This window comes from Apiospora hydei, assembly GCF_038363865.1.
Source record: "Apiospora hydei strain CBS 114990 chromosome Unknown utg000009l_segment0_segment0, whole genome shotgun sequence".
Lineage (NCBI taxonomy): Eukaryota > Fungi > Ascomycota > Sordariomycetes > Amphisphaeriales > Apiosporaceae > Apiospora > Apiospora hydei.
The window spans coordinates 4243111-4269598 of record NW_027117368.1 but is presented as its reverse complement, the minus strand read 5'-3'; the positions used below and the strand labels follow the sequence as shown (position 1 = coordinate 4269598).

General features: G+C 53.7%; 10 protein-coding genes across 10 annotated transcripts; 5 read left to right on the top strand and 5 right to left on the bottom strand.

Moving 5' to 3' along the window:
• Positions 1-281: 281 nt before the first annotated feature.
• Positions 282-1013, top strand: PG997_013139 (uncharacterized protein; the record flags this gene model as incomplete). The annotated part of the gene is made up of 3 exons (XM_066817453.1): positions 282-318; positions 591-828; positions 878-1013. 3 exons carry the CDS (start codon positions 282-284, stop codon positions 1011-1013), a joined length of 411 nt encoding a protein of 136 aa, XP_066663145.1.
• A 1038-nt stretch (positions 1014-2051) lies between these two features.
• PG997_013138 (uncharacterized protein) lies at positions 2052-2422 on the top strand (the record flags this gene model as incomplete). The annotated part of the gene is made up of 2 exons (XM_066817452.1): positions 2052-2173; positions 2203-2422. The coding sequence occupies 2 exons, from the start codon at positions 2052-2054 to the stop codon at positions 2420-2422; spliced, it is 342 nt and encodes a 113-aa protein (XP_066663144.1).
• A 778-nt stretch (positions 2423-3200) lies between these two features.
• On the top strand, positions 3201-3710 carry PG997_013137 (uncharacterized protein; the record flags this gene model as incomplete). Its single annotated transcript, XM_066817451.1, has 1 exon — positions 3201-3710. The coding sequence occupies one exon, from the start codon at positions 3201-3203 to the stop codon at positions 3708-3710; it is 510 nt and encodes a 169-aa protein (XP_066663143.1).
• Positions 3711-4394: 684 nt separating this feature from the next.
• Positions 4395-5897, bottom strand: PG997_013136 (uncharacterized protein; the record flags this gene model as incomplete). Its single annotated transcript, XM_066817450.1, has 1 exon — positions 4395-5897. One exon carries the CDS (start codon positions 5895-5897, stop codon positions 4395-4397), a length of 1503 nt encoding a protein of 500 aa, XP_066663142.1.
• A 671-nt stretch (positions 5898-6568) lies between these two features.
• Positions 6569-7540, bottom strand: PG997_013135 (uncharacterized protein; the record flags this gene model as incomplete). Its single annotated transcript, XM_066817449.1, has 2 exons — positions 6569-7319; positions 7425-7540. The coding sequence occupies 2 exons, from the start codon at positions 7538-7540 to the stop codon at positions 6569-6571; spliced, it is 867 nt and encodes a 288-aa protein (XP_066663141.1).
• A 3697-nt stretch (positions 7541-11237) lies between these two features.
• Positions 11238-12674, top strand: PG997_013134 (integral membrane family protein; the record flags this gene model as incomplete). Its single annotated transcript, XM_066817448.1, has 3 exons — positions 11238-11408; positions 11470-12040; positions 12103-12674. The coding sequence occupies 3 exons, from the start codon at positions 11238-11240 to the stop codon at positions 12672-12674; spliced, it is 1314 nt and encodes a 437-aa protein (XP_066663140.1).
• Positions 12675-13840: 1166 nt separating this feature from the next.
• PG997_013133 (RNA polymerase III Rpc4) lies at positions 13841-15474 on the bottom strand (the record flags this gene model as incomplete). The annotated part of the gene is made up of 2 exons (XM_066817447.1): positions 13841-14958; positions 15021-15474. The coding sequence occupies 2 exons, from the start codon at positions 15472-15474 to the stop codon at positions 13841-13843; spliced, it is 1572 nt and encodes a 523-aa protein (XP_066663139.1).
• A 584-nt stretch (positions 15475-16058) lies between these two features.
• Positions 16059-17045, bottom strand: PG997_013132 (UreD-domain-containing protein; the record flags this gene model as incomplete). The annotated part of the gene is made up of 1 exon (XM_066817446.1): positions 16059-17045. One exon carries the CDS (start codon positions 17043-17045, stop codon positions 16059-16061), a length of 987 nt encoding a protein of 328 aa, XP_066663138.1.
• A 691-nt stretch (positions 17046-17736) lies between these two features.
• Positions 17737-21300, top strand: PG997_013131 (stag; the record flags this gene model as incomplete). The annotated part of the gene is made up of 2 exons (XM_066817445.1): positions 17737-18042; positions 18178-21300. The coding sequence occupies 2 exons, from the start codon at positions 17737-17739 to the stop codon at positions 21298-21300; spliced, it is 3429 nt and encodes a 1142-aa protein (XP_066663137.1).
• An 850-nt stretch (positions 21301-22150) lies between these two features.
• On the bottom strand, positions 22151-26292 carry PG997_013130 (uncharacterized protein; the record flags this gene model as incomplete). The annotated part of the gene is made up of 7 exons (XM_066817444.1): positions 22151-22532; positions 22674-23404; positions 24150-24489; positions 24556-24702; positions 24774-25851; positions 25929-26054; positions 26112-26292. 7 exons carry the CDS (start codon positions 26290-26292, stop codon positions 22151-22153), a joined length of 2985 nt encoding a protein of 994 aa, XP_066663136.1.
• Between the last annotated feature and the right edge of the window lie 196 nt (positions 26293-26488).

The window sequence follows — 26488 nt, the reverse complement described above, 5'->3', positions numbered from 1 at the left end:
GCGCTGGTGAAGTGGGCAGGAAGAAGAAAAAGAAGGCATGAAGTTTGAGTGCCCAACGTCGGCGGCACGCGTGGCGGGTGGGAAATGGGGGTAGGGATGATCCTTTTCATTAACGAAGAAGAAAAGGAAAGTCTGGGGATGCAACGTCGGGGCTGTTGATCGTTGGACTCGCGGCTCGGTCTCGTTGACGAGTTCCGCCTATGGGACGTTTCGAGTGTTTGTTGCATGAGCTTAAAGCGCGACAAAAGGTTTCGATGTCGCATTCGTAGTGTGTCATTGTCATGCGAACCGACAATGCTATCTCAAATTCGCCGGATGGTATGTGTATCGGTGGGAATAGTTCCGGTCTGGAAGAATTGCTTGGTTCTCTCTTCTTGACCCTTCTTAAGTAATCATACCTGTACCCTATTTAGCTATCGCGTTTTAATAGTCGCCTACTAAAATCATAGAGAGATCTTACGGCCCACTCTGCCCTGGCACTGGCACCCAAACTCAGGTGATCGACAGGCACCATCACACTCGTCGAGGCGTGCTAGCAGACTGGACTGACTGATAAGGCGCGCAAGCAACTGCCAAACTACACGTAGCAGCGAAAAACCTCATGGTAGAATGTGGGCGTCGGCGCGACCCAGTAGCAGCCCACGATGCTCTCCTTTCTGGCTTTTCTCACGTTGTGCCCCTGCAGGCACTTTGCAGCAAGTCCAGTAGTACCTTGTCTGTAACCTCTAAGCCCCAGACTGCTAAATGCGCAAACCCACTGGAGTCAACTGTGACCCCACCACCAGCTGCCCGCCGAACTGATCTTCGCCCGGTCGATTCCATGCATGCGTAAGTCAGGGGCAGAGTCTGCAAGTGCAAGCCTCTCCCACCCTGGCAGTCTGGAAGTCTCTGCAGCAGCAGCTGGTCTCGCGCAAGTCAGTCGGTATCGACCGTTCCTGTCGGACCGTCGCACGCGAAGATTTCCAGAGCGGGAGGCTGGCGGGCTGGTCGAAAAGACACTACTGCAGAACTAGACTTGGCTTTATGAACCGCTCTAGGCCGGTTCTGGGGCGTCGCTGGGGAGGTGGACGATGGCTTGCACAAAAAGAGGCGCCGTTCCCCGGCCCGTGTACGCTCTCGCTAGCACCAAAGAGGCTAGAGGGCGTTGGAGGCACGGCCTGTATGGCTGGATTCGGAGCTTGGCCCTTTCCTTTCCCTTGCTCCCTTGCAAGCTGCAGCTCCAAGGTTCACTCGTTCGTCCAGCGACGGACTGACGAAGCCAGTCCGTTCTCCTCCCTCTTCCAGTCGACCGGGAGGAAAAGTCTGTGTTTCTATTCGCAGAGAGATGAGTTGGATCGCAATCCTGGCCCTGCCGTGCATTCATGCTTGACGGGCAGAAAAGGCAGAGCTCCACACCACCCCGTCTGGAACTTGATCGCTCGCCAGTCACTCCTTGTCTGGTCTTTGTCTTGCATCAATTGATCTTTCCTTCTACTATCACTCTCTCTTCTCTGCTATTGCTATCTTACGTATATTGTAACTCACTTCTTCCCCTCGCTTGCAACCATTCCACTCTTTTCCGCCCCCTTCATATAATCGGCCATCCCCAACTTTTCCGCTCGGGAGTCTGCCGACCTAATTGATAAACCACTGCCTCCGCCATCAACCTGACCACCATACACTCATTCATAACATCTGAGAACCGCCGCGCAACCCAACGCACACTCCTTCGTTGACTCGCGTCGCTTCAGAACATTGGACGGTCGAAATCTACCCGCCCAACAAACCGTATCATAAAGACAGATTGGGACACCTACCTTTTCTGAATATTCCATCCGCATCATACCACCCACAGCAGCATTCGGCACAAGACTCGACTCGAAACCGGACGAGACGTCGGACTGTATCACCCCGATACGTGACCGTCTTGCGACTGTACGCCTTCAGCAGATTGTCGACAAACCCTGATAAGGAGGGCGTCTTTCTGCTCACCTTGTCCGATCGACCACATTGAGCTTGTTCACGACTTCGCCCGAAAAGAAAAAAAAAAAATACCACCAAACACCGCCATCATGCCTAGCTTTCTGGAAAAGATTCAAGCCAAGATCGAGCTTTACCGGCTCGAGCAGCGCTACACGCGCAACCGCAACCGGCGCTCAACTTTCATCAGCAACGCCGTCTACGTCGATGGCGAGTACGTCTACAACACTCCCAACACCACAGGCTCGTCGACAAACAGTTCCTCGGCCTCGTCACCCGTGGAACAGTACAGCCGACACAGTGTAGAAGACCCCGGTCACCCACACACGTATTGGAGCCACAAACACCCGCTCATAAGAAGCGATTGAACCGCCTCTCCGCCATGCCCGGCTTTGGCTCCTTGTCGAAGAGCAGTGGGCGGGACCTCAGGAACAACTCGGTTGACGTTCACGAAGTGCGATAGATACCCTATGGCCTGATGTCTCTGGCTGCGCCAATCTCGAGTCACAAACAGGCGTTGACGAGCGATGGCTGCTGTATCAAAACAAAATTTGGCGGATTACGCATTTGGATATACATCATTTTATTTTAGCTGTCGGCCAAGGATACCGGGAGCCACACGAAATGTGTGAGCTCATCTTGCCCTCCAAGACCCACAAGCACTCTTTTTCTTTCTTTACGCATTGATGAAGGCCTCATATTGGGTTGGGAGATCTTCGGGAAGATCTATCGCCCGCCGGGATGAAGGACAAGAAGACTGTAATCGTTACGGGCTCACGCCCCGAACGCACAGCATCAATCGCGTTGTTGCCGCTTGGTGGGCATCGGTTTGGGGAACTTATCGGCGGTGTCGGCACAGGCGCGCTCCAGCACTATGATGCTCTGCTGTATATACTTTTTACGAATGTGAAACGAATCAACAACAACACCTACACTCCCATCCCGACAGTGATCCGCTTTTGCTTCTTGCGCCCTTCTCGAAAGCAAACAAACTTGGCATTAACGGTCAAAGGGCCTTGGTTTTGGACGCCAAGCCGTATCAGACTTTCACGGCGTCGCATTCTCCCGGAGATTGAAACACTACCCACGTGATACCCCAAAGTCTAGCCATACAGTTCATCTTTTGCAATCAATCGAAGCCATGGATATGCAGAGTAAACATGCTTTTTCGCTCACACATATAAATTGAAATATATTATTTACTGGCAAATTTACGTTACGGGTACGGCAGTAACCGCAATATGATGTCTCGTCTCGCTCTTGGCATGCTTCTCGGCGCGCTGCTCACCACAACCAGCGGGCACCCAATCCAGGTTAACGAAATCAAATCCATACTCGTTCCAAAGACGTCCGTCTCAGCGGGTGCATTTCCCCCGGATCGCAACATCCAAGAACACCAGAAACGCGGATCCGTCTTCAGTGGTCACGGCCTGGTCTTTGGTCCCTCGGCCGGTAGGGATGACGATCTCGCTTCCCCGTCGTCGATAACCGGCGACTACGGACTGGTGGTCACACCGGGCAAGGTCCAGAAGGCTGACGGGCTAGTCGTGTCGCAGACGGTCGAGGTGGGTGGCGTGCCGTACAAAGTCTCGGGGGAGATCTCACAGTGTCGAGGTGAAGAGAGAGAGAGAGAAGCACGATTGCCTGGTCGCTCGTTCGCGGTCACGCACCTTGTTTCCCTCCTCGATGGAGGCGGCGACAGCAGAAAGTGGGGGCAGGCCATATCTGAAGGCTTGCCGCATGTGGCCTGACTCCAGGGGTAGTTTTAACGGGACCAGCCGGCTTGAGTTTGATGATTGCCAGTCGAGCTCGAATCCGTACCGCGAAGATGGGTTGATGCCCAGAGCAACCAGCGGCTGTTCTATACCGTATAAGAAGAACGGAATTCGACTTTTTGGATGTGGTCCAATGAAGATATACGAGCTACCCCTATTCGCCTTCGCCAACGCCCACGCCTGCCCTTCAACCCTCGAATAGGGGTAGCTCGTATATCGAAAAACCAACGGCCGCAAATCAACTACAGGAACCTCGATTCAGCTCGTTCCGAGGTGGGATAAAGCAATGGGGTGGCTAGGTGGTGGTTTTCTGCGTCATTAATGGCACGGAAGCGCGGCCACGGTACTAGGACAAGTGAAGGGTTCACAAGATTGTACCGGAGATGGATGTGTAAAGACTGTACCCGGGTGCTACAATGCGGCTGATCTACGCCACACACGTCTTTTAGTTATCTAAAGCCGGTATGGCAAGAGGAGGGTGGTTGCAGGTCTGGTGTTACTCTCGCTCGCTCATACACGTCCTCGGCAGCTTGCCCACCTGTCTGTCGATGTAACTCAGCAAAAAGGGAATGGGTTGGAAACGTTTTCATTCAAGCCGCTGAAACAGAGAAACAATAAGAAACATATCTACAGAAAGCCCATCTGGGCGTCTTGACCTTCCTAGCCGCCACCTAAACAGAGGTCTGGCAGCTCCACGCCGAATCTCCAAGCGATGGCGCCCGTCAAGGCAAACAGTCCCGTCCGCGCTAACGGGTTCTCGTAGCAAAGTTGGTGGTAGGCCTCGCCCGCCTGCTCGGCATAGACCAGGCACTGCTTCCACACAGGAGCCTTCGGGCTCTCTATCGCCGTCTGTTGCTTCACCGCCGCGCTCACGCTCTTTCGGTGCTCCTTCTTCTCTTTCATCACCTCTTTCTTTGCCTTCTCCTTCCTGTCCATCTCTGCCCTCGCTTTCTCTATCTTCTCCTTCCTCGCCATTTCTTCCCTACCCATCCTTGCCCTGGCCTTCTCTATCTCTTCGTTTCTCGCCATCTCTGCCCTATCCATATCTTCCTTCGCCTTGTCTATCTTCTCCTTCCTCGCCATCTCTTCCCTGTCCATCCTTGCCCTCGCCTTCTCCACTTCATCATCCCCGTTACCAGGCTTCTTTCGGAACAGGGTGTATCGCGCCTTGCGAACACACTGGTAGTATTCACGGAGGCTCTGGTCGCCGTCCGTATGTCGTACTCCGCCTTCGGACTTTGGCCATTCGCGATAGTTGTACAAGCAGCGTTTCGACTCGTTGGAGAGCGTCTCGTACGCGGCCGTGATGAGACGCATCCTCTCGTTGGCCGCCGCTTGGCGCTCTTGCTTGTCGTCGCCGCTGTCGCTGCTGTTGCCGGGGTTCGCAGCGGAGGAGGCAGCAGTATTGCTCTTGTCCGGGTGGTGGATGCGTATCTCGCGACGGTACGCGGCGCGGATTTCGCGGTCCGTGGCGTTGGGGGCGATGTCGAGGATGGCGTAGTAGTTGGGCGGCCCCTCGTGTGGCTTCTTCGCGTTGAACCATCCGGGAGGGCCGTCGCCAAAGAACGGCGGCGGATGCTGGAAAATTTGATAGAACATGGTGGCGAGGACGAGAAGGACGGCGATCCAGAAGATGACATCGTAGAAAAAGGACCTGCTGCAAATGTACATGAGCCATCGAGATGACCGTCTCGGCTTCCTCCTTCGCGGCCGCGGTGTTTCGTTGTTGCTACTGTAACCCTCGCTGGCAGAGTCGTTACTGCTGCTGGCGTCCGCGTCATCATCGCTGGACTCATTTTGGTCAAGGTCAGCCCTTCTCTCGCGGTCTTGTTTGTCCGACTCTTCCCACATATAGCTTGCCACGGTGCCCACGAACTTCCGATCTATGTCCACGGACTGCCGTATGCGGTCAAGAAACTCGGGGAGGCTCTCTTCAAACTCTTCGATGGGGGTTTCCGCAATTTTATCCAGTTTTAGTGCCTTGCGTTCCTCGAAGTACTTGAGCCGATCCTGTTCCCGACTACACGGCAAAAGCACCTTCACTTGCCTTTTGATGAGACGATCCTCTTTAAGTAAAGTCGATATAGCCTCGTCCAAAGTGTGCTTAGGGGACTTTGCTGTTAATCCCGCGGATCCGTTGCTTTCCCCGGCGGCATCTCCCATTGTGATCGTATCTTCTTGGCTGTACAATAGATTATATAACCGTCCGGCGTAGCAAAAGCTTGATAGCTCTCGGAGAAGAAGACGGTCAAGAGGATCCGAAGTGGTATATCCATTGACCTAGGCCTTTAATATATGCTATAAGCTAGGATAACCTTCTCTTTGTTTATTGGTTGTCCGTCTTTCACCTCCTGGGGTGTTTCTTTGATCGAGAATACAACCTACCCGCCTTGTGAGATATCCTATTGCTTTGTTCACTTCACAACCCCAGGCACCGTCAAGCAAATCTAACAGGCTAGTGTCGAGGTGATATCCCTTCCTTGGCTGCGTGGGAGCCAACATACTAGGCGCGACGTCGCCCATGATGAACAAGGATGATGGGATCACGAAAAAGCTGATATATCAAACTTATATTACTATTATCACAGAGCAGGTCCGTTGGATGCTGTAGGAGGGAAAATCTCGATTATATATGCTGTGTAATAATGGCCATTGGAGAAGTGCGAGTGCAGCCGTATGGGACCGGCTAGGCGATCGTCAGTACCACGTTACTGCCCGAGAATGGAAAAAGCAGCGACGGTTTGACACTGCGGGGGGCAGGAGAGTGTTGGTCGCAGTTATTGCCTTTTCTCTTTTACCTGGCTTGGTGATGGTGTTTATTGCCTGTCATATACTCATGGAGATATCGCTTTGATAGTTCCCGCGATCAAGCGGGCAACATGCTGTCCGTCTTGCCAAACCCCATCATGCGACCCTTTCATGTCCCTAAACACCAAGTGATTGATCCCTTCCTTCTCCAACACCTGGGCCATACCCTCGAGCTCCGCTGCGTCGACGAGCTCGTCGTCAGGCGACCGCCCGAGCACGGCGACTTTACCTCCCTTCCAGTTCGACGCGAAACCGCCGGTGTACTTCATGGGCGAGGCACGGTCCCAGGTGGACGTATCGTCGCCGAAGGCGGCGGCGATGAAGCCAGCGTACCCGGGACCGAAGCGAGCCACGATTCCCCGGAGGTCGTAGATGCCCTGGAACCCTACGACGGCCCTGGGCAGCTCCACGCCTGACGGCGCCTCGGCGCCCTCTCCTCCTAGCGCGGCCGCGCCCATCAACAGCTGGTAGGCCATGGTGGCGCCGGCCGAGTGGCCGACGACTATGTAGTCGCCACCGAAGCCAAACGATTGCTGCAGCAGTTGCAGACCAGACCAGACATCTCGGAGGTGGTCCGGATGAGACGCGTTCCGCAGCTTCTCCGGCGGAGTAGACGCGGGGTCTTGCGGGAACTCCGGGTGCGGGCTCAACCGATAGTCAATCGAGGCGTACCCGCCCACCCGCGAGCTCTCGGGCAAGGCGTGGAAGTGGTTTAGAGTCGGCGCGAAGTCAAGGTGAGTCTTGCGCGGGTCGCGCCAGGCGCCTCCGTGTAGGTAGCTGAGCCCGGCATTAGAAAGCGGGATCATATGACAATAGTCCTAGATTTCTTTGCGGGCCCATGCTTGGCGGTTCATGGTCTTCTGTACACCCAACGCAACTTACATGATCCAGGTTTTGCCAGCCAAGTGACCTTCCTTCACACTCCTCCAGAGACCTATGGTCTGGAGATCATGGGGGCCATACTTGATTGTGTCATATTGCAGTGTTGACGACGCCATTACTCAGCGAAGGCGATGGGAGCTACCCGCCCAGAAGACTCTTTTCTGTATTGATGGAAATCACTTTGAAACGAAGTTAGGTGCTTGGATAACAAGAGAAGCGGACGGGTGCAAAGGCTCGTGCGAAATAACGTTTTAGAGATGCTTGGGCCATGTCATTTTGACCAGATTCAGTGAGTGAATGGTTGGTTCGGCGGAGAAAAAGAAAGCATGAACCGGCGCGATGCGGGGTCGGACTGTTCGAAGTCGGATAGGCGGAAGGATGCGGAAGACGGGACGGGCCAAATGCCACTGAAAGCATTGCTAGGTAAGGTAAGTAGACCTCAGCGCTATAGAGAGAGAGAGAGAGAGAGCAACGCATTCATTGATAGCCGCTGCATCACTATATCGAAACGACTGGCCTATATCACGCTGTGCTATTGCCAGGGAAAAGACAGCCGTGAACTAAATATCAAGTTCAATTTGACCGCAACTTCTTCAGGTTCTTCACCAATAACAGCTTTCTTTTGCCTTGGAATATCCGCGGAATGCGTGCGCAACAAATAGCAAATAACAGACCCGGAAGATGCCGACGGTCTCCAAGGACAGACAAATGCCGCCAGTACTATGGAGACGTTGAAATACCGACTGGATCGCCACAGGCTATTTGCGAAGCATGTGTTCCACTCTGCTTTATAGCGACCAGCATGAACTCGGACATATTGATAAATTCCAGGCGACAGTCCCACATCCACGGCCGTATTTGATGGTCAAGGGGATACTAGTCTGCGTCTGGAACCCATCGCGATCCTCTCAGGAGCAACGTCACGAGGCGCGCGCAGGCTTGCAATTTGCAGTCCTCGGCACACGTACCAAGATGCTTCCAAGGCAGAGAGGGCCGAGGCCTTGCGCCTGCGACAGTTGCCCACAACTCTCCTCTGTATTATGGAGAGGGAGAAATAAGTGAGGAGAGACGCACAGCGTGCACTAGGCTCTATTTGAAACGATGTAACCAGAAACACCTGGCGAGCCAGCTTCCCGATCCTGCACCATGGTCCACTGGTTGCGCGACCAGGTGCCAGCCAGCGACAGGAACCAGTCCCGCCAGTAATGCTCACACAAGCATATGGTACTCGGCCGTGGGAAGTCGCGTGGTTGATGCGGTTGACTGACCTGACTAGCCTGTTCTACTACGCCGTAATACTAATCCGGCAAGCTGTCAAGTGCCACACCCTACCGTTCACCGTTCTGCAATGATCAAAAGAAGGCTCGGGTAGCAGGCCATCCCGAGGCCTCGGGTCGAGTTTCGCCAAGAGATGATGCAAACTTGACAACCTGTGCCGTGCCGTTAGGCTAACCTTTGCGCTGGAACGCTGTATCGTCCGAAGGTGGCATGGCTCGTCCGTTCGTTTTACTAGTCGGCATGCTGCGGTAGTATGAGCTACTACTACGCAGCAATATCGGATTGAAGAACCGACTGTCCATCGAATGTGAAAGGATTTGGTTATAGCGGTCTCTTGTGGTGGAGTAAAAGGGGGCTCGGAAACCGGTACCGATCTTTACTTATTCGATGACAATACAACCAACATAAGGGTGTTATGGCTCCAGGATCTCAGTCAGCAGCGATTAAAAAAAAAGGAAAAAAGCACCAACTATGGCACGATTGACGCCTTTGACGCTTCGGCAACGGCATAGGTGGTGAAGGATTTTGTGAACATGCCTACTTGAGTACTAGCGCACGTCGAGATGCGCCGCGCCGCATTCACGTGGGTGCGCTTTACTGTTGCAGGACATGAGACACGATCTCTTTCCAGGTTTGCTGTGGTGTTCCTATGCGTGCTTAAGATCGGCGGCGGGCGAGCCGGGATATTGAGAGGGAGGGCGGAAGCTGAACAGGGTTGTTCTTATAGCAGCAGTGGTGGTGGTGGAAGAAACGAGCTGCATCTGTGGTTATCACGATCCCACGACGCAATACCACAGCACGCAGCACACAGCACAGCCTGATAACAGCCACGTCTGGAAGCAAGAGCCTACATGTGAAACAAGCGACAGCCAGTGTTGGCTCATTTCACCTCAGCAGCAAGTAGTGTGCAAAGCCTGGTGGAGCCTGTACATGGACCAAAGCAGAAAGAGCGACCGCCTAGAGGGTTACACCGACAGGGGGTCAAAGCGGACTTGGTTAATCTACTAATACTGGGATGGCAGATGGGAGGCAGGTACGAACGAGAATCCGATACGCCCGCTTCTTACTGTTCAATGTTTCTTCATCTGGAGTCCCAACTTTACAAAATCGGTTGTGGCATTCAATACCTGCTTTCTTCTTGTACATATCCAAGTCCAACTGCCGGTGCAAAATGCACAAATGCAAAAAAAAAAAATCCAAAATGCAATCCGTAGGCATCTAAACAACCCCCGAAAGAGCTTCACGGCCAGCCACCGTGTGTTTCTCCCTTTGGTTGCAGCCTACAATAACCCCTTCCTATACAGTCAAGTCGTCCGATGTTGAGGCATCGGCTGCGTGCACGGCTGCAAGGGATGTGATGGGCATATCATTCCTGCAGGTCCTCTGCAGGTCCTCCCAGATGCATATGTACACGCACTCGGTGGGTGTCGGAACATTCTCTTAGCGTGAAACTCGACTTACACATCCTGTTCTAATCCAACTTGCTGTATGTACGGGCACATGAGAATATCGAGGCCGAAGCCGGGCAAGGTGAGCCTCCTTTAAAGCTGAATGCCACCGAAACAGCTGATCACCAGCACCCGAGATCTTGTCGACGTTTGCAGTCTCGACTTGGCCGCTGCTGCAACCCTACTGCCACAGCATGTAGTTGATGTTAGGCATGATCAGCAACCGACTGACCGGGACAGATTCGCAAGCTCCCGTTTGGCGCCTCGTACTACCTGTTCAACCGGAAGATGGCTGTCGAGCTCGACTCGGACCACGGCAGCGGCCAGTACATAATAAGATAAGCACGCTAATGGCCGATGGATGAACAGCGCCGAGACAGCGCTGGCTGGACATGCCAGTATCTCGACCAATCGCCTAGGCCCGGAACAATTATTGCATAAGAGCGCCTGCATCCCCTCATGCCGACAGGGAACACAGGTTTCTCGAAGCTACGTACCTACAGCCAGACATCCACTCACTCCTGGGTCTTTTGCATGGTAGTTACTACCTACCTACCTAGCTCACCGGCCACTACGTTAGTAGACCCGGCGGAGATACTGGGAAGAGTGACAAGGAACGCCTCCCGGCCGGTCTACCGAGGCACACACATCCGAGCCCTGCACAAGTAGTACTCGGACGCAAAGATGTGCACTGACAGCTTCAGGCAAAAGGCGCCATGATCGTCTTGACTGTCCCCTCTACAGGGTCTCTCCCTGATGGGCTCCATCCTATGTGCTACCCCTTCCAGGACAAGGTCTCGAGGCACGGCGTCTTTCTGCTTGTACATGCTATATCCTCGAGTAAGACAGGGTCCCTTTTCTTCACCACATGGCGGCTAGCATGGGCCTGGTGTTGGTTCCACTTGCCTGGAGCCATCCTTTCCCAGGCATCTTCTTCCCCGGGTTGCTCTAGACTATATGTATGCATGGGGATACCTTACTTCCCCTTCTCTCATACGAGGTTTTACATTGTCTCACCACCGCTCTTATTTTCCTGGTCTCCCAAGGTCGGTGCAATACTATCATCGAACATCAGATCGAACATCAGATGGCGGCCCAGGATCCCACGGTATCGACGGAAAACAATGGCTATTCCTTGATTATCACGTCCATTGTTTTCCTAACCCTAACATGGGTTTCTGTCTTCTTGAGGACATACGTGAGGGCGTTCATGCTGAATGGATTTCAAGCAGATGACTGGTTCATGCTGATCGGCCAGGTAAGAACCATGTTGCCGCTTCCACTCTCGAGTATGAGGTAACTGATGGAGGACTACCTAGATTATATTCACTATATCGTGCGCTTTCATCATAGTCGGATACGTGGCAGGCGTGGGCCGGCATAATAAATCTCTCGACCAGCCAAGCGAAATCAGGGCTCTCGAATACCAAGCCCTCGCCACGGCGTCTTATGTCCTGGATATGATGTTTATCAAGCTGTCGATCGGAATCTTCCTTCTGCGACTCGCTACCCAGAAACGGTACAGGTATCTTATCTGGGGAAGCCTCGTGGTTATCGCCCTCTGGAGTTTGGCATTGTTCTTCTGGAATATATTTCAGTGCAATCCCGTCGAAGCCCAGTGGGACTACACCATCCTCGAACGGGACCCATCCGCACACTGCGCTTCCGGCGAAGAGATTGTCAACGCCGCGTACGCCCTCTCGGTCATGAGCATACTCTCCGACTGGCTATACGCCCTGATCCCGATCCCGATCGTCTGGAACGTCAAAATGACAACCCAAGCAAAAATCACTGTGGTTTTGATTTTGAGTATGGGCGTGTTTGCAAGCATTGCAACCTTGATCCGTCTGAAGTTCCTGGCTGATCTTACAGACTTGAGTGACATCCTTTGTAAGTCGAATATTCACTTTTGCTGTGGCTCATGGCTGTTTGACTAATATCTTTCCTCCCAGATGGTGGCACGGATTCCATGGTATGGACGTTAGTCGAGCCCGGCGTGGCAATTGTGGCATCGAGCTTGGTCACCATTCGCCCGCTGCTCCGCGCGTGGAAGATCAAAGGCTTCACCTCGAACGGGACCGGCAAACAAACGGGACCCCTCAGCAATGGACAGGCGAAATCGCGAACGAACCGATCAAACGGCGCCATGCCTGGGTTTGGCTCCAGGGACGTCACGTTGGTAGATATCGAATTAGGGCACTCAAAGCATGCCGGGTCGGGCGATTTTGGCAACACGACCCATATCACCAGCCGTTCAAGGATGTCGTATATGTCGCGCATTTCCGAGAGGCCTGACCAAGTGTCACGTGAGGACTCTTCAGATGCCAGAGTAACTCGCCGCGTTGAAATCAGCACCGAACCGTACAGTCCTCAGTCGCAGACGCCAGGGACAGCGGACACTCGGGAAACATTCCTCGACGGCCAATCCCGGAGCTCATCCACGATAGAGCTCACAACAGAAACGCAACAATATGAGAGCAATAATAATCAGGCAGGGGGTCGTCGCGTCGATGATTGTTACTAGGAATAAGAAAGGAGAAACAAAACTCAGAAAACGAGGTGAAGCGTCGCACCGCCTAATCTACAGTGTATATTACTGGTGCACAGGAGTGCGACGTCGAGCCGAATGTCTAAATCACGATGGGCTTCACGACAAGGTTATTAATGATTCCCTTTTTGGGAGGAAGCGGGTTGGCTGGCTGGCGTATAGGTTATCACAGATACCCCCTTTGGCTTCAGATTGGGAAGCTTCAAAACAAAATGGCGATTATTATGTTCAATATCATCCTATCTCTGCGTGAAGCGATTCAACGCATGCTCCGTTCAAGCACTCCCTTTCGTGTAATCACTGTTTTCCTCTCGCGTCATCGTAACAGGTGTTGCCCTCATGACCATGGTACGTAGTGCTGGGAAATGAATGACTGCATATTCTTGATTTACCCGGCAATGCGCCCTTCCGATTCTAACTACCCGATTACATTTCTAGACCATAATAACGCACTCCTTATCACGGATCATAAGCCCGCTGCTACCCTTGACAGGGGGTCAACAATGCAGCCAGTCTTTCTGATTGGCTTTGTATTTCAGTCACCTAATCCCAGCCCGCTCCCCCTAGCAAAGCAACAGAACCCAATCCAGTCATATCGGTACCCTCTTGAAACAGACGGGACTATAATACTACCCTTCAGTTATAGCTGCCTCCCACCATCCACTCCAGATGCGGAAATCCACCCCTTGGGCGCATGAAGTCCCCGAGTTCCAGGTTAGGACGGGAAGGCTTCATCAACCGAATAGCACACAGACCAAAACACGACTGGTGTCGGCAGGATCTATGTCGACATGCGTACGATGCAGATGCTGTTTGTTCGGTGGAAGTGTGTGGTTCTTGCATTGAATGGCAATCGCGACGAATGCACTATTCTTGTCTGAAAGCTTACATACTTTATAAGCAAGGGTGCAGTCAGGGCTACAACAGGGGGCAATGCCCCTCACTCTATAATGATGAATGCGTTGATGTAGTCAACATGGTGTTTTCAACCAGTAGGGGGTATCAAGTTCGGATTTGGTATTTTTTTAAGAACAAGGCCTCTCTATGTAAAACTCCTCGTGTCTCTCGCTCCCTGAAGCAGTCCAGCAGATGCCGTAAGAGTCATGTATTATGCGTGGCTGCCTTATCTCACAGCATCTAGCTTACAGACCTGACGGATCGGGTAAGCCATACTCCTCTAAATCCGGGTTCCAGTCCTCTTCTTCGCCTAGAATGGGTGCTGCAACGAATTTATTGTACACCTTGCCCATGCCGGTGGCTTTCCCCTGACCGCCGGCTGCATCGTTCTCGGGCTCGTCAACGATGATGGCAGTCGTCAGAAAGCCGGTTTCTGTCCCTAAGCAGAGCTCGTAAGGCATACCACCCCAGTCCAGCTCGACCTTGCCCGACTTTCGCACATTCAACTTGCCGATAAAACCGCCTTCGGCTGGCCACGTCGAGGCAGCTGTCTTGGCGTTCGCCTTAGCCCCCTTGTTGTTGCCCGGGGTACTGTCGACCTCAACCAGGTCGTCGTTCTCCGAAACCCTGGAAAGAGGAGGGAGGATGGGAGGGAACTGGAATAGGTACAGACGACCATCTCTTTCATGGCCTTCCTCTCCGTCACCAGGCTGTGACACGTTCAGCTCTTCCATCAGCGCTCTAGTATCAGCGATGGAGAACTGAGTCTCTAGATCCTGCATGACCTTCTCGCGTTTCCTCTCCTTTGCCATTTCTCGCGCATCGAGCTCCTCCGCCTTGGGTTTCTTCTGTAGCTCTGGCGAGGGAGGAGCTTCTGGCTTGGCAGGGATGTTATCAATGTCCATTTCATCTTCCAACTCTGTTCCTGGTTCTGCCTTAACCTTGACCTCTTGAGGATTTGCAGGCGCAGCATGCCATAGCTCCTCGTCTTTGGCGGCGGATAGCTCAGCATCTTTGTTGCGTAGCATTTCCGCGCGCAGATCGGTATATGTCTCTTCGTCATCTTCTTGTTCTTCTGCCTCAAGCTCTGCGGTCGTTGCTACCTTGACATCTTCTTTCTTATGCTCCACTCGTGGAATGCTGTAAGGCATCGAGCCAGACGACCGTTGAGAACCACCATAACTCGACTCGGGGGCGGCGTCGTCGCGCAGTTGATCAATATTGACTCGCACATCGTTCGCGCGTCTGTCCATGTATCTAGGGAACCCTTCTGGCTTTTCACCTCCTCTAAAGGTAGAACCTCCGGGTCCGCTTTTACCATAGCCGCCGTAGCCACCGGATGTGCCGCCGTACTTGACGCCATCTGTTGAAGAGTTAGTGATGTATGTTTCAAGCGATGAGCCTGTCACGCATAAGGTCACGTACCACCTGGGACTGCGGAGAAGGGGCCATGGCCGGTGACGGTTCGCCTGACCATGCCACCTCTTGAAGAGTCACCACCCCGGCCACCCCGGCCACCTCTCCGGGCTCTTCGATCGGCATCGCGCTGCTCCCGTTCTTCGATTTTTATCTTGGCCGCCAAATCCTTTGCTCTTTGCTCCTCCAATTGTGCTCGGTCGCCAGAGTTTCGTCGTCTAGCCTTTGGCCTGAGCTTGGATCCACCTGTAGTGCTGGGCGCTGGCGTAGCCGATTGCGAAGCGGCGGCGCGACGAGTGGTGCCCGAGGCAGAGCCATCTTCCGGTGCTGTAGGTGGCAAGTCGGTTGCGCCGGTGTTGTCGCCATTATCCGAAGTTGCGACGGGTGTCGAGGCAGCAGCGGCGCCACCGCGGCCACCTCTGGCCCCTCCCCTCACTCCAGCACGCGAACCACGAGGAGGCATTCTCGTTATACCATTGGAAGCAAGGAAAGAGCTGGACGCAAGTCTTGACTTCCAGTGAGAGGCAGAGCTGAGAAGCAGAAGTGGCTAAAATTGGTCAATGGTTAAAGTGCCAATTCGAGTACTGGATGCGGCATGTGGGGTGCTCTCCCAAAAAAAAGTCCTGGCTGGCTTACACAGGTCGACCGATAGTGGGGGATAACGGCTTGGGAATAACGGCTTGGGAAAGCTATGCCGTGCTTTACCGCCTGCTTATTGGAGGGCAGTCCTTAGCTTAGGTAGGTACAAGTAGATGCTTGGATTTACCACGACATGGATATCTCCACTCAGCCAGCCATAGGCACGCTTGCATTTGGCAATGGACATTCAGATTCATGGCCAAGATGAGTCAGGTTTACTAGAAGGAGCGAGGCGAGGGCAAAGGGAGGCATGGATCGATTTGCATAGTGCACGGGATTCGTTAGTTAGTACGTGCATGTGGTGAACTACGCACTGCGCTTTGGGTACTGGTACATGCTTGAAGCATGGCCTCCAAATCACTTCTCAAGCAAGGCCGACCTCGCCATGCTCTAGAAATCCATTGCAAATCAACGAACGCACAAGAGAGCGTCCTCGCCAAAGTTTTTCTGAAGACTAGCTTCCTGTGCCAGCATTGAACCGATCCAATCCCGCCCAGCCTCAACAGTTGCTGCCCCGAATTTGATGACCACACAACTCCTTACATTGGCAGCTGACCAGAGAACGCCATCTCGGATTTCTTGTTGGAGTCTTGAAGCCCGCCAGCTTTCCAAGGCAGACTTTTCTAGGCCTTTTTCTTTCTCTGCTGCAGTGCGGAAGTCTCTAGCCCCTATCCGGGGCAAAGCCGAGAATTCGCCAAGGAAGAATTCGCCCAGGCTTTGAGTCAAGGGGCCCCGTAGAATCAAAGTACCGAAGATGGCATGGCCATGCATCGTTTCCCGTAGAGGCATTGGGTGGGCGGACTCGGAAGTCCCGTCGAGCAGAACAGTATCCCGCACAAGCAGCCTGTCCTTCAGGCCGGTGTCCTGGTTCTTGAACCATATCTCATTGCGGCCTGTCCATTTCAAGAGATCCCAGTTCTCACCTCGCGCTGCCCGACCATGTGTGACCCAGTCAAGTAAACATAACGACGCACTGCCATGAAGATGGAAGACCTGGGTTTGCTCGTACAGACTGCCCTCAAAGGGCTGTACTGGGTCCGGTAGAAGACATAGTGCTGCGCCATCTTGGATATTGACAGAGAGCCGCTGGCGCGTAATCGTGCCTGGGATGGCAGGCTTAAAGATCTTGGTGTGTCCTTGAGTCACAATACTTAGGCGGGCGAAGGGCTGTATATCGATTTTGAGGTTGACCTGATCACCGCCCACGAGGCCACCCCCATACGACAGCAGAAAGACCACGACGCTCTGCTGGGTAGCCTTGACGGTAGGGGATATGAGCTTCAAGGGATATTGGTAGGTGATACTTTCCAGGGCTGAAATATCATGTGGCAGAAGCTTGACCACGATGTGCCCCTCGCCAGCCGCAGATGCTGACTTGGGAAATGGAGAGATCATGGTACAGTTGGGGCGTTGACCGATCACGCAGATCGATCGTATCCGGGCCCCCGCAAACGCAACGGAGTGACTGGCTCTATTCTACTACGAAAGCTGCCAAGCTGCCGGCATTGTTCGCAGAGGCGGCTGTTTCGTGTTGGATGTAGCCTGCATAGACACAAAGGCCGTATGCTATCTTCAGATGGGTGCAACCTGTACCTTATTAACCTAGGTCCTTAGCATTGATAGGTATCCTTTATTCAATTCACCATGTAATTGGTTGATTTGCACAGGCACACCTATTGGAGTTACAATCGTAACTATTACCTGCTCTTCTAGGCTTAGACTGAGGGCACTTTACCAAAGCAGGCGTAGGGTTAGCGTGCCTTTTTTGCAGGCGCAGTTTACAGGAAGGGGCACGGCCGCACGGGGGGGGCCTGAAGCGTAGGCGCGTCGCTCCCAAGACCTCGACCTCCATCCAGCAAGGAAGACCTGCCTGGCCGAGAGCTGGTAATCTCTCCACCAATTTTGGGCCAGCTTCCTGATAAACACGTCTTGTCTCATCCCCACCAAACCTTGTACGAATCCGTCCATGTTAATGAACCCCGACGCGCAACCCGAATTAATCGCGCCAACACCCCAATTGTATCTCATTGAAATGATCGCACATCATTGAATACATTGTTAAATGCCACAGTCCCGAGCGCCCCTCATGGAGAGCTCAGATAACAACGCGACGCCCACCCCATCGGTGGCCGACTCGCGACGACGATCCGGACGCGTCGTCAAGGCCCCCCAGGAAATACTCCCCGAAGCACCCCAAGGCGCCACCTCCAAGCGCAAGAGAGACCAGGAAAACGACGACGAAGATGGAGAGAACGAGGACCCCGAGCAGGTAGATGCCGACGAGGCATCCGGCGATGACATGGATGAAGACCAGAGCGCAGATGAGGACCAGGAGCGCGCATCGAAAAAGTCGAAAGCGAAACCCAAGAAGCCAGCGGCCAAAAGAGCCAAGGTGAACGGAAATGCGCCCCCGCTGGCGCATCCAACGACGCACCCGCTCCAGCTTTGAGATTGGCCAGCAGGCCTAAGAAGAATGTGCGAGTAGCAATTGCGCGACGCGACGGAGACGGCCTATATGGTAGGATAGATGACCCTCCCTACAAACGCCGTGGACTCGATGCTAACGCGCTGCGCAGCCGAAATCTTCACGTCTGGCGACTCCTCCGATGATGTAGCCTCCCACTGGTTCCAGCGCTACCAGCAGAATGAGGCACAGGCACTGACAGATCTGATGAACTGCGTGCTTCTTGCAGCTGGATGTGACCACGCCCTGACTGAGGATGATATCCAAGACCCAGAAAACTCGGCGAATAAGTTATCGGAGCTTGAAGAAGCCTATGAGCAGACCAGCATCTCAGACTACCCCCTGATCTCGAGAGCCAAGAGCAGCAAGAACTTTCGGGAGCAGCTTGTGGGCTTCTTCGATTCGCTCGTCAGTCTCATCCACCAGACAGATGTTCTTTACACAGACGACAGTCTCCTGGAAAATGTTCAGAGATGGGTTGGGACCATGTCGTCTTCGGCACTGCGACCTTTCCGGCACACAGCCACCACTGTCGGGCTGGCCCTGCTTACGGCTTTGATTGACGTGACGAAGCAACTAGATGAGCGTATCACCAAGTCAAATCTGTCTCTTCAGGCAGAGTCGACTCGCAGAAGTAAGAACAAGAACTTGGTTGCAAGTACCCAAAAAGCCTTGGACGCAGCCAACCAAAACCGCCAGATCATTGATGAAAAGGTTAAGGACCTTTTCAACATTGTATTCGTCCACAGATACCGTGATATCGACTTCAAAATCCGTTCAGAGTGTGTCGAAGCACTCGGAACTTGGATTTGCACCTTGCCTACTGTCTACATGGCCCCTGAGTATCTACGCTATCTGGGCTGGCTACTATCTGACGTCGCTGTAGCCACTCGCCACGAAGTACTGAAACAGCTTGGCAGAGTTCTGAAGCGCGATGCAGAGAAACTTGCTCATTTCATTGATCGTTTCAGACCGCGCCTGGTTGAGATGGCGACTACAGATGCTGACATTGGTGTGCGTGTCGCTGCCATAGCCGTTGTGGACATTCTTCGATCGTCGGGCATGTTGGAACCAGAGGAGGTCGATGCTGTCTGCAAGTTGCTCTTCGATACCGAAGTCAGAATTCGAAAGGCCGTCGTACCTTTTTTCGCTGCCCTTGTTGGGGAATTCATTGACAACAAGGTCGACGAGATTGGCGGCAGTGATGCCATCGATGATGTCTTTGGCGATGAAGACGAAGAGAATATGGAGTCTCTCCGAAGAGACTGGATCAACATCAAGGCGCTCGCCGAGAACCTCGCGGTATACAACTCGCAACTCGATGAGGAACAGGATGAGATCCGTCATGGTTTGGACGTTGCCGCCGATGTGGTCAACGCAAACGTACCAGAGACCCGTATCGCTCTTGCCACCCAAGCGTTATATGAGAAAATGCCGGAGATCAACAATTGGCAGGTTCTCGCTGGTTACCTCCTCTTCGACCACACAACAAGTTCGCGATCCAAGAAATCCAAAACGAATTCGGTAGAGGCAGCCATAAGAAAAGCTGTTGCCCCAACTTCGGCAGAAGAAGCTATATTGCTGGAAGTATTGGCCACTGCTGTGAGAGAAAGCCTTGTTCAAAGCGGTGGTGATCATGACAAAACAAGGCGAAGGCCTGGCAGGCTCGATGCCGACGCGCAGGAGGACTCCGGCGTGCAGCTTGCCACGATCATCCCCAGCCTGCTCAGCAAATTCGGCTCGGACCCGTACGTCGCTGGCACCATCCTCCGCCTCGAGCATTATCTCGATCTCGATGTGTTTCAGCAACTACGCCAGAACTCGGCAACATACGATAAGCTGTTGGACGAAGTCACAACGCAATTCAGCCGGCATGTTGACCAAAGCGTGCTTAACGAAGCAGCCACGGCGTTCATTCATGCCCGGCAGTATGAAGAGCTGGAAGAGCTCGTGGACAGCAAACTTTCAAGTCTGTGGGATAATTCAATCAATTCGTTACGGAACTTTGAGAAGACCTGCGAGCTCAGTGTGCGCGGAAATCTCGACCGTGCAGCGCTTATTGAGCTTGCCAACGTTCTGAAGAAGATTGGAAAGCTGGCAATGGTGGCGGACTGCGTAGAAATCCTCGAAACCCCCGGAAGCGCGAGCGATTACAGCGATCCGCCTATCAAGCTTTTGGTAGGCATCGTGCACAGAGGTTTCCTTGAAGACCCCGACGATGACCTCGACGACCCCGAGGACGAAGTCGTGGCCTTTGCCATCAAGTGCTGTCAGTTCTATCTCATGTGGAAGGTTCGCAGAGTACAACTGGCAGTGCAAAACGAGGAGGATCTTGCCGACGGCGACATTAACCAACTAGTAGCACTCCGCAAAGGGCTTGTGCATAATCTCATAAAGACGTTGTCGTCTCGTGGATTCAACGACGATCTGCGGCTCTCGAGCACGGGCAGCGCATGCGATTGCTGCGCAATGTTCGTATTCCTGCGACCGGTAGTGGAGGGACCGCAAGCAGAGAAGTATGGAGCATTGGCAGGTTTACTTGAAGAGCTTCCGTCGGCTCTGATCCCCGCTGAAATCATTCCCATATTCGATGCCGCGGAACGTGCGTATGCCAAGCGCGCCCATAAGGGCTTGAACGAACCTTCGGAGAATGAGGACCCTCTTGACGACGATGAGCCGCCAGAAGACGACGAAGACGAGGACCTGACGGAACAAGAGCGACAAGCGGCAGAGCTTAAATCGGAAAAGATCTTATGCGAACTCACAGGAAAGCTAGTTCTTGGTATCTTGGCTAAGGTGATTGACGCTACCGGACCGCACGCGGGCAAACTGAGAAAGCGCCTCAACCGGAATAAGACCAAGCTCGGCCCCAATTACCGAGAAGTTGTCGCGTTCCTTGACGAAAACCACCTCCGTGAAGTAAGGGGAGCTGGCAAGAAGAAGTCATCCAAGGCCAAGGCCAAGGACGGAGCCGCAGAAGCCAAGAAGCCTGCCAAGAGCGCCGAGATAGCTATTGATGACGACGACGACGAAGTCGATCCTTTTGGGGATGATGAGCCGGAAGAGGGTTCAGCTGAGGATCTACGAAACCGGGAGCTGGCAGAGGACCGCATTGAGGACGACGAAGAAGAGGAGGAGGAGCCTGCAGCGGAGCCGATGGACGATGAAAGTGTCCTGGGCGATTAAACGTGGATGGACAGTGTGGTGACTATTGGACAATGAGTGCTCTAATGGCCACATATGTATGAGTGAGCCGGCGGCCTGAAGCCGTTGTTGTTTGTTACCAGGATAGATGAGCCTTACGACTTGACTTGGGGCGGGGTTTTCCAAAATCGCTGCAAAATGGCGTATTGAGTTTGTGATAATGTTACTATCCTTCTGAATATAATGCTTGCTAAAAACTACCTACACGAGACTCGACATTGCTTTGGTCCAATCATTGCATTCGCTTACCTATAAAGCATGTGATACTCCTGCTACATCGAATCGGGCAATGCGTCTGCCGCCGTCAACCCCTACCCGGCAATAAACCAATAGACGGGGGTGTCCGGTGTTGAAGCAACAATTTGGCAGCTTGGCGCTTGACTTGATTGACACAAACCCCAGGCAGATATTCAGGGGCCTGCCCAAGGTTTCATCAAAACAAAACAGGCAAAAGAGTAGATAAGGAGAAGGAGTAATGAGGAGGCCTGTCGATCCAGCCCAATCCGGTCAGTCTAATCTCGATCGAGACACCAGCATTTCGAGAGTCACCCTCACCTGCCTACCTGCCTACCTGCCGCCAACCTTCCTGTCGCTGCATCCGAATGGCATAATGAGGAGAACTTGAGAAGGCCGATTCCCAATGGCTGCGGCGATCTCAAAAGTCCCGCTGCTTCTGCGGCCAAGAACCAGAGCATTCTTTGCGCTGTGGTCTGCCGTTTCGCTTTACTTGTTCTTGAATCATGGCGTCCCTGCTTTGCGCTACCACCTCTTCCAAACCTCCTCTGAGCGACCGCAATATGACTTTACCCAGGGTCTGTTCGACGACACCGTCTCAACAGCCGGCATTAGTACGACTACTGCCTCTAGTGATGGTGTTACCACCGTCGCCCTTACCGCCCCGTCGTCGTCTCGGGAGAGCCGCATTGCCGAGGCGCTGCGCGACCGCAACGTCACGGTGCACGTAGTGCTCGCGACGCGCGCCCAGGACGACGTCTCGTGGGCGACAGATCCGGGCCGTCTCCGCATCCCCGGCGCCGCCAACCTGCGGGTCATCCGCTATGTGTCGGACGCGCCCAATGCGCCCTACCGCCCGCCCGTGCTCAACAAGGGCCGCGAGGCCCTCATGTATCTGACCTACCTGCACGACTTCTACGACGACCTTCCCGACGTCGCCATCCTCGTGCACGCCCAGGACTATGCCTGGCACGCCGAGCCTGCGCTGGGCACTAGCATGTCAAAAATGCTGTCGCGTTTCGACTTGCGTGAGGTCCTCGACGACGACGGTGATTTCGAGATCCAGAAGAAGACGAAGGGCCCTCGTGCGCGGCTGAGCAACAGGGCATCATCGGGCCAACCTGAGGTCAGCGGCCGCGACGATGCGTTGAAGGTGAAAGATTCGGGCAGGCACGGTTATGCCAACCTGAGAACGAGCTGGCTCAACGCGTGTCCCGACTGGATCAACACGACCAGGGCGCCCGAGGAGAGCGTGAAGAAAGAAGAGCCATACATGCGGGACGCGTTCCTCGCAAACTTCGGCCTCGGCGACATCTTCTTCCAGCCAGAAGGGCAGGAGGCGCCCCAGCAGCAGCAACAGGTGGAGGTGCCCGAGATTCTGGCCGGCACGTGCTGCTCCCAGTTCGCCGTGAGCCGGGCCGCGGTGCGCAGCCGGCCGCGGTCGCAGTACGCGCGGAGCCGGGACTTCCTGGCGACGACGCGCTGGTCCGACTACATCGCGGGCCGCACGTGGGAGCACCTGTGGCCGTTCCTGTTCCGCGGGGCGGCGCGCGACTGCCCCGCCGAGTGGAAGGCGCTGTGCCGCATGTACGGCGTCTGCTTCGCGTCGGCCGCGGAGCAGGCGCGCTGGATGGACCGCTGGCGCGAGCGCGAGGCCCTGCGCGAACCGCTCGAGTTCTGGCGGGAGCTGGGCCGCCCCCGCGTCGCCGCGCGCGCGCAGCCGGATACACGAGCTGGGCGAGTGGCTGCGCGAGGCCTCGCGGCGGCGGTCCGGCGCGGCGAGGACGTCGAGGGGGTGGGCTGGGATGGCGTGGGGGATGTGTACGAACTCTAGGCGCGCAGGAATGATGAGCTTTATTTAACCTAGGTTCTGACGTTCTGGTTGGTCCAAGGTGTTTCCGGCCATGTATATATAGAACACCACGCCCCTATTACTGTCAAGGCAGGTAGGCAGCATTTTCTTCGAGGATCCGCTCGGGGACGGTTGATGGAACGTGAACGAGCCTTGGCCTCACAATATTGGGACCTTCTTCGCACGGTCCGAGCCCACCCCCGCAAAGTTGATGATACTTATGCTGGATTTACCCAGTTTCGATTGCATAGAATCTATCGAGTGGTAGAAGTAGCACAACCAATCAATGTCTTCAATCAAAGTAGTCGAGAACCTGCAAAGTTGGCTTAGGGGTGTTTGAGTAGAGCAGGTAGCCAGGCATCCTGGTGAGATGATGGCGTAATACGAGCTCGCCAAGGCCCCTAATCAACCTAGACCTACATCCGAGGAAGGCTTTCTAAGAATCAGGGGCCCAGTGCATCTATACTTAAGTATTCTCCATGCAATCTTCCTGGGGCGGACAGAATTCCATTTCCATTCTCTAATGCTGCCTCCTGCCTTGATGAAGCAGGCCTCAGATGGAGGAGTATGGCGCCCATAACAGATGCATGAATTTAATGCCTAGCATGAGAGCGCCCTAACAACGCCTACGTAGATTGCTGCAAAGGGGGGTATATATGCGCTTGAAAGGACGCTCCCAACAACAAACAGTCGACACCGTCCCGCCCTGATCTAGTGTGTGCAATACAAAGACTCATCATCGAACCCTGGTGCCAAAGAGCTTGAAAGCTCTCTGATAGCGTTTGCCCTCGCCCGCGTCGCACTTCATCGGGTCACTTTCTGGGATCTCTAGGCCATACTGCTGTAGGCAACAAGTAAAGGGCTTGTTGGATACCTTGGTCGTTAACCGGTGACCATTAAGCTGGTTTGGGCCATCCTGCACTCCCTCATTATCGGAACTGTCAGGAGGAGGGTCGAGTGCATTTGCACGCCGGATAGATTCGAGATGGGCATCGTACTCGGGTCGCTTACACTCTTCCAGGTTGCCCCAGAGCTTGAAGAGCTGCTCGCGAAGCTGCGAGAGTTGGTCTGGATCTTGGTGTAGACTAAAGAAGTGTGGTTAGCGATGGTTAACAAACGGGAAGAAAGGCAACGCATTATTCTCGGCTTACTTTACGGCATCCATGTTGGTAAGTTGCTGTGCCTCATAGTTATCAACCAATGCCCATATTCGTTCCGGCTTTTCACCCTTTGCTCTGGGCGAGGCATCCTCAAGTTCAAGGGCGAACCGCCACTCCCAGCTCTTCGGACCAGCAAAGCTGTCCAAAGTCCCCCCTGGCCTTCAGATTCGGACCCCGAGCCTCCATCATAATCAGAAAGACAGTCGAACTCAGTCACTTTCCTCCCGGCTGCAAAGTCCTCGAGTCTGCGTGGCCGGAAGTCGACAACTCGAACATTGGCTCTGAACTTGACGTTTGTGAATGGCAGTGCCACATGCTCCTCCCCGTTTATCCCGCTGCGTTTCCACGATACACCATCCAGTATGCGGTCCAGTGGGGAAACAGGTTGGTCCTCACTTTCACATGTGACTTGCTTGTTGAGGCCCAGCAACTCCGCCTTTTGGGCCTGCTGCTTCTCGACTTTCTGCTCATTCTGTGCACGTTGAAGCTTTCGCCTTTGTTTGGAGTTGAGCGTCACAGCTTCTCCTTTGCCTTTCCTCTTTGCGCCTACAGGCTTGAGATCCTTGCTTCCTGCCAGCGCTTCCTTTTGTTGCTTAAACTTTTTTCCGTATTCAACTTTGCGTCTGATAGCTTCTTTCAATCGCGGGTCTGCACCTTCACTCGGTTCGAGGACTTCGAACCCCAGCCTTGAGGGATGTGCTTTGTCTTCTCGTAAGAACCCTTCCAGGTTACCTCCATTGCGGCCGTATTTGATTTGAAGGTTACGCATCCTAATCCAATCCCCTGCTTTGACCTGGCTGCGAAGATGCCCGGCATGGGGTTCCCAGCAACTCAATTGCAGGCAACGCTTTCCAAATGGGCCAGGCCAGCCCCGTGTGGTTGGGTTCTGAAATGCCAACGTATATCCATAGGGATCACCATCACGGCCAGCATCAGCATTTGAAGTATCCCAGGAATGATTGAAAAAGTATTTGTTCTCGGTGTAGTCGGTCACCCACATAGAAACCTTGTCGACGAGGTCGTGAGGGTCCTTAATGACTTGAACAATCAGATCAGAGAACCCGCCATCGCCAACGTCTTTCAGCAAGCTGAACTTTTCCCTTATGTTGAGCGATCTGTTGGCCTGTTCCTCAAACTCGTTTGCGCCAGGGAGTGTATCCTTGTTGACAGCATGATACAACCACGAGACATATTCCTGCTCTTCGTCCCCAGGCTGCTTTGCCTTGGGTCCGGTGTGAGATTTTAAAGCGTCGTTGGCAGGCTTTGGTGGCATGGGAATGGCCGAGGCTGAATATACGAGTACCTGGGTCTTGAAGTTGCTGAGCAGCGATATTTCAGACCTGTAATTCTGTACCTTGACTGACATGATGAGCACGACATCCAGGTAACCCGGATTCGGCAACTCCTTTCAGGACGGAACACGCTGAAGTTGATTCCGGTGTTTTCATCCTCGGTAGATTTGTCGACCATAGTCATGGTGCATTTCCAATCTGTGTATAGCGTTAGCGACGAATGCTCTGCTCTTGCCAGTTGATAATTCAACCCACCTGCATTTCTGGTCGGTATAGGAGGCCGAACGTCCCGAACTACACCGATTATGTTTACAAGCGAGCCCTTGGCCGCGAGATCTCCGTTCAAGGCATCTTGGATGCTTATGAAAGTAGGAGGCAGTGGCCTGTTGGCCAAGACACTGCGAGAAGCAGGACTTGTAGATTCTCGACCCGCCATTGCGCCTCTAACTGTGATGCTTACGTAGCCACATTCGCATGTGGGTGTTGGCAACCCTGGAGAGTCTGCAAGGCCGAGAGAAAGCAAGATAGGTGGGCAGTGGCTTCACAGATGAATGCCAGCCAGCTTGCAGTAAAACAGGCGCGACTTGACGCGTCTCGAAGCACTTAAAGCTACTTTGGTGGGCGCGAGTTTG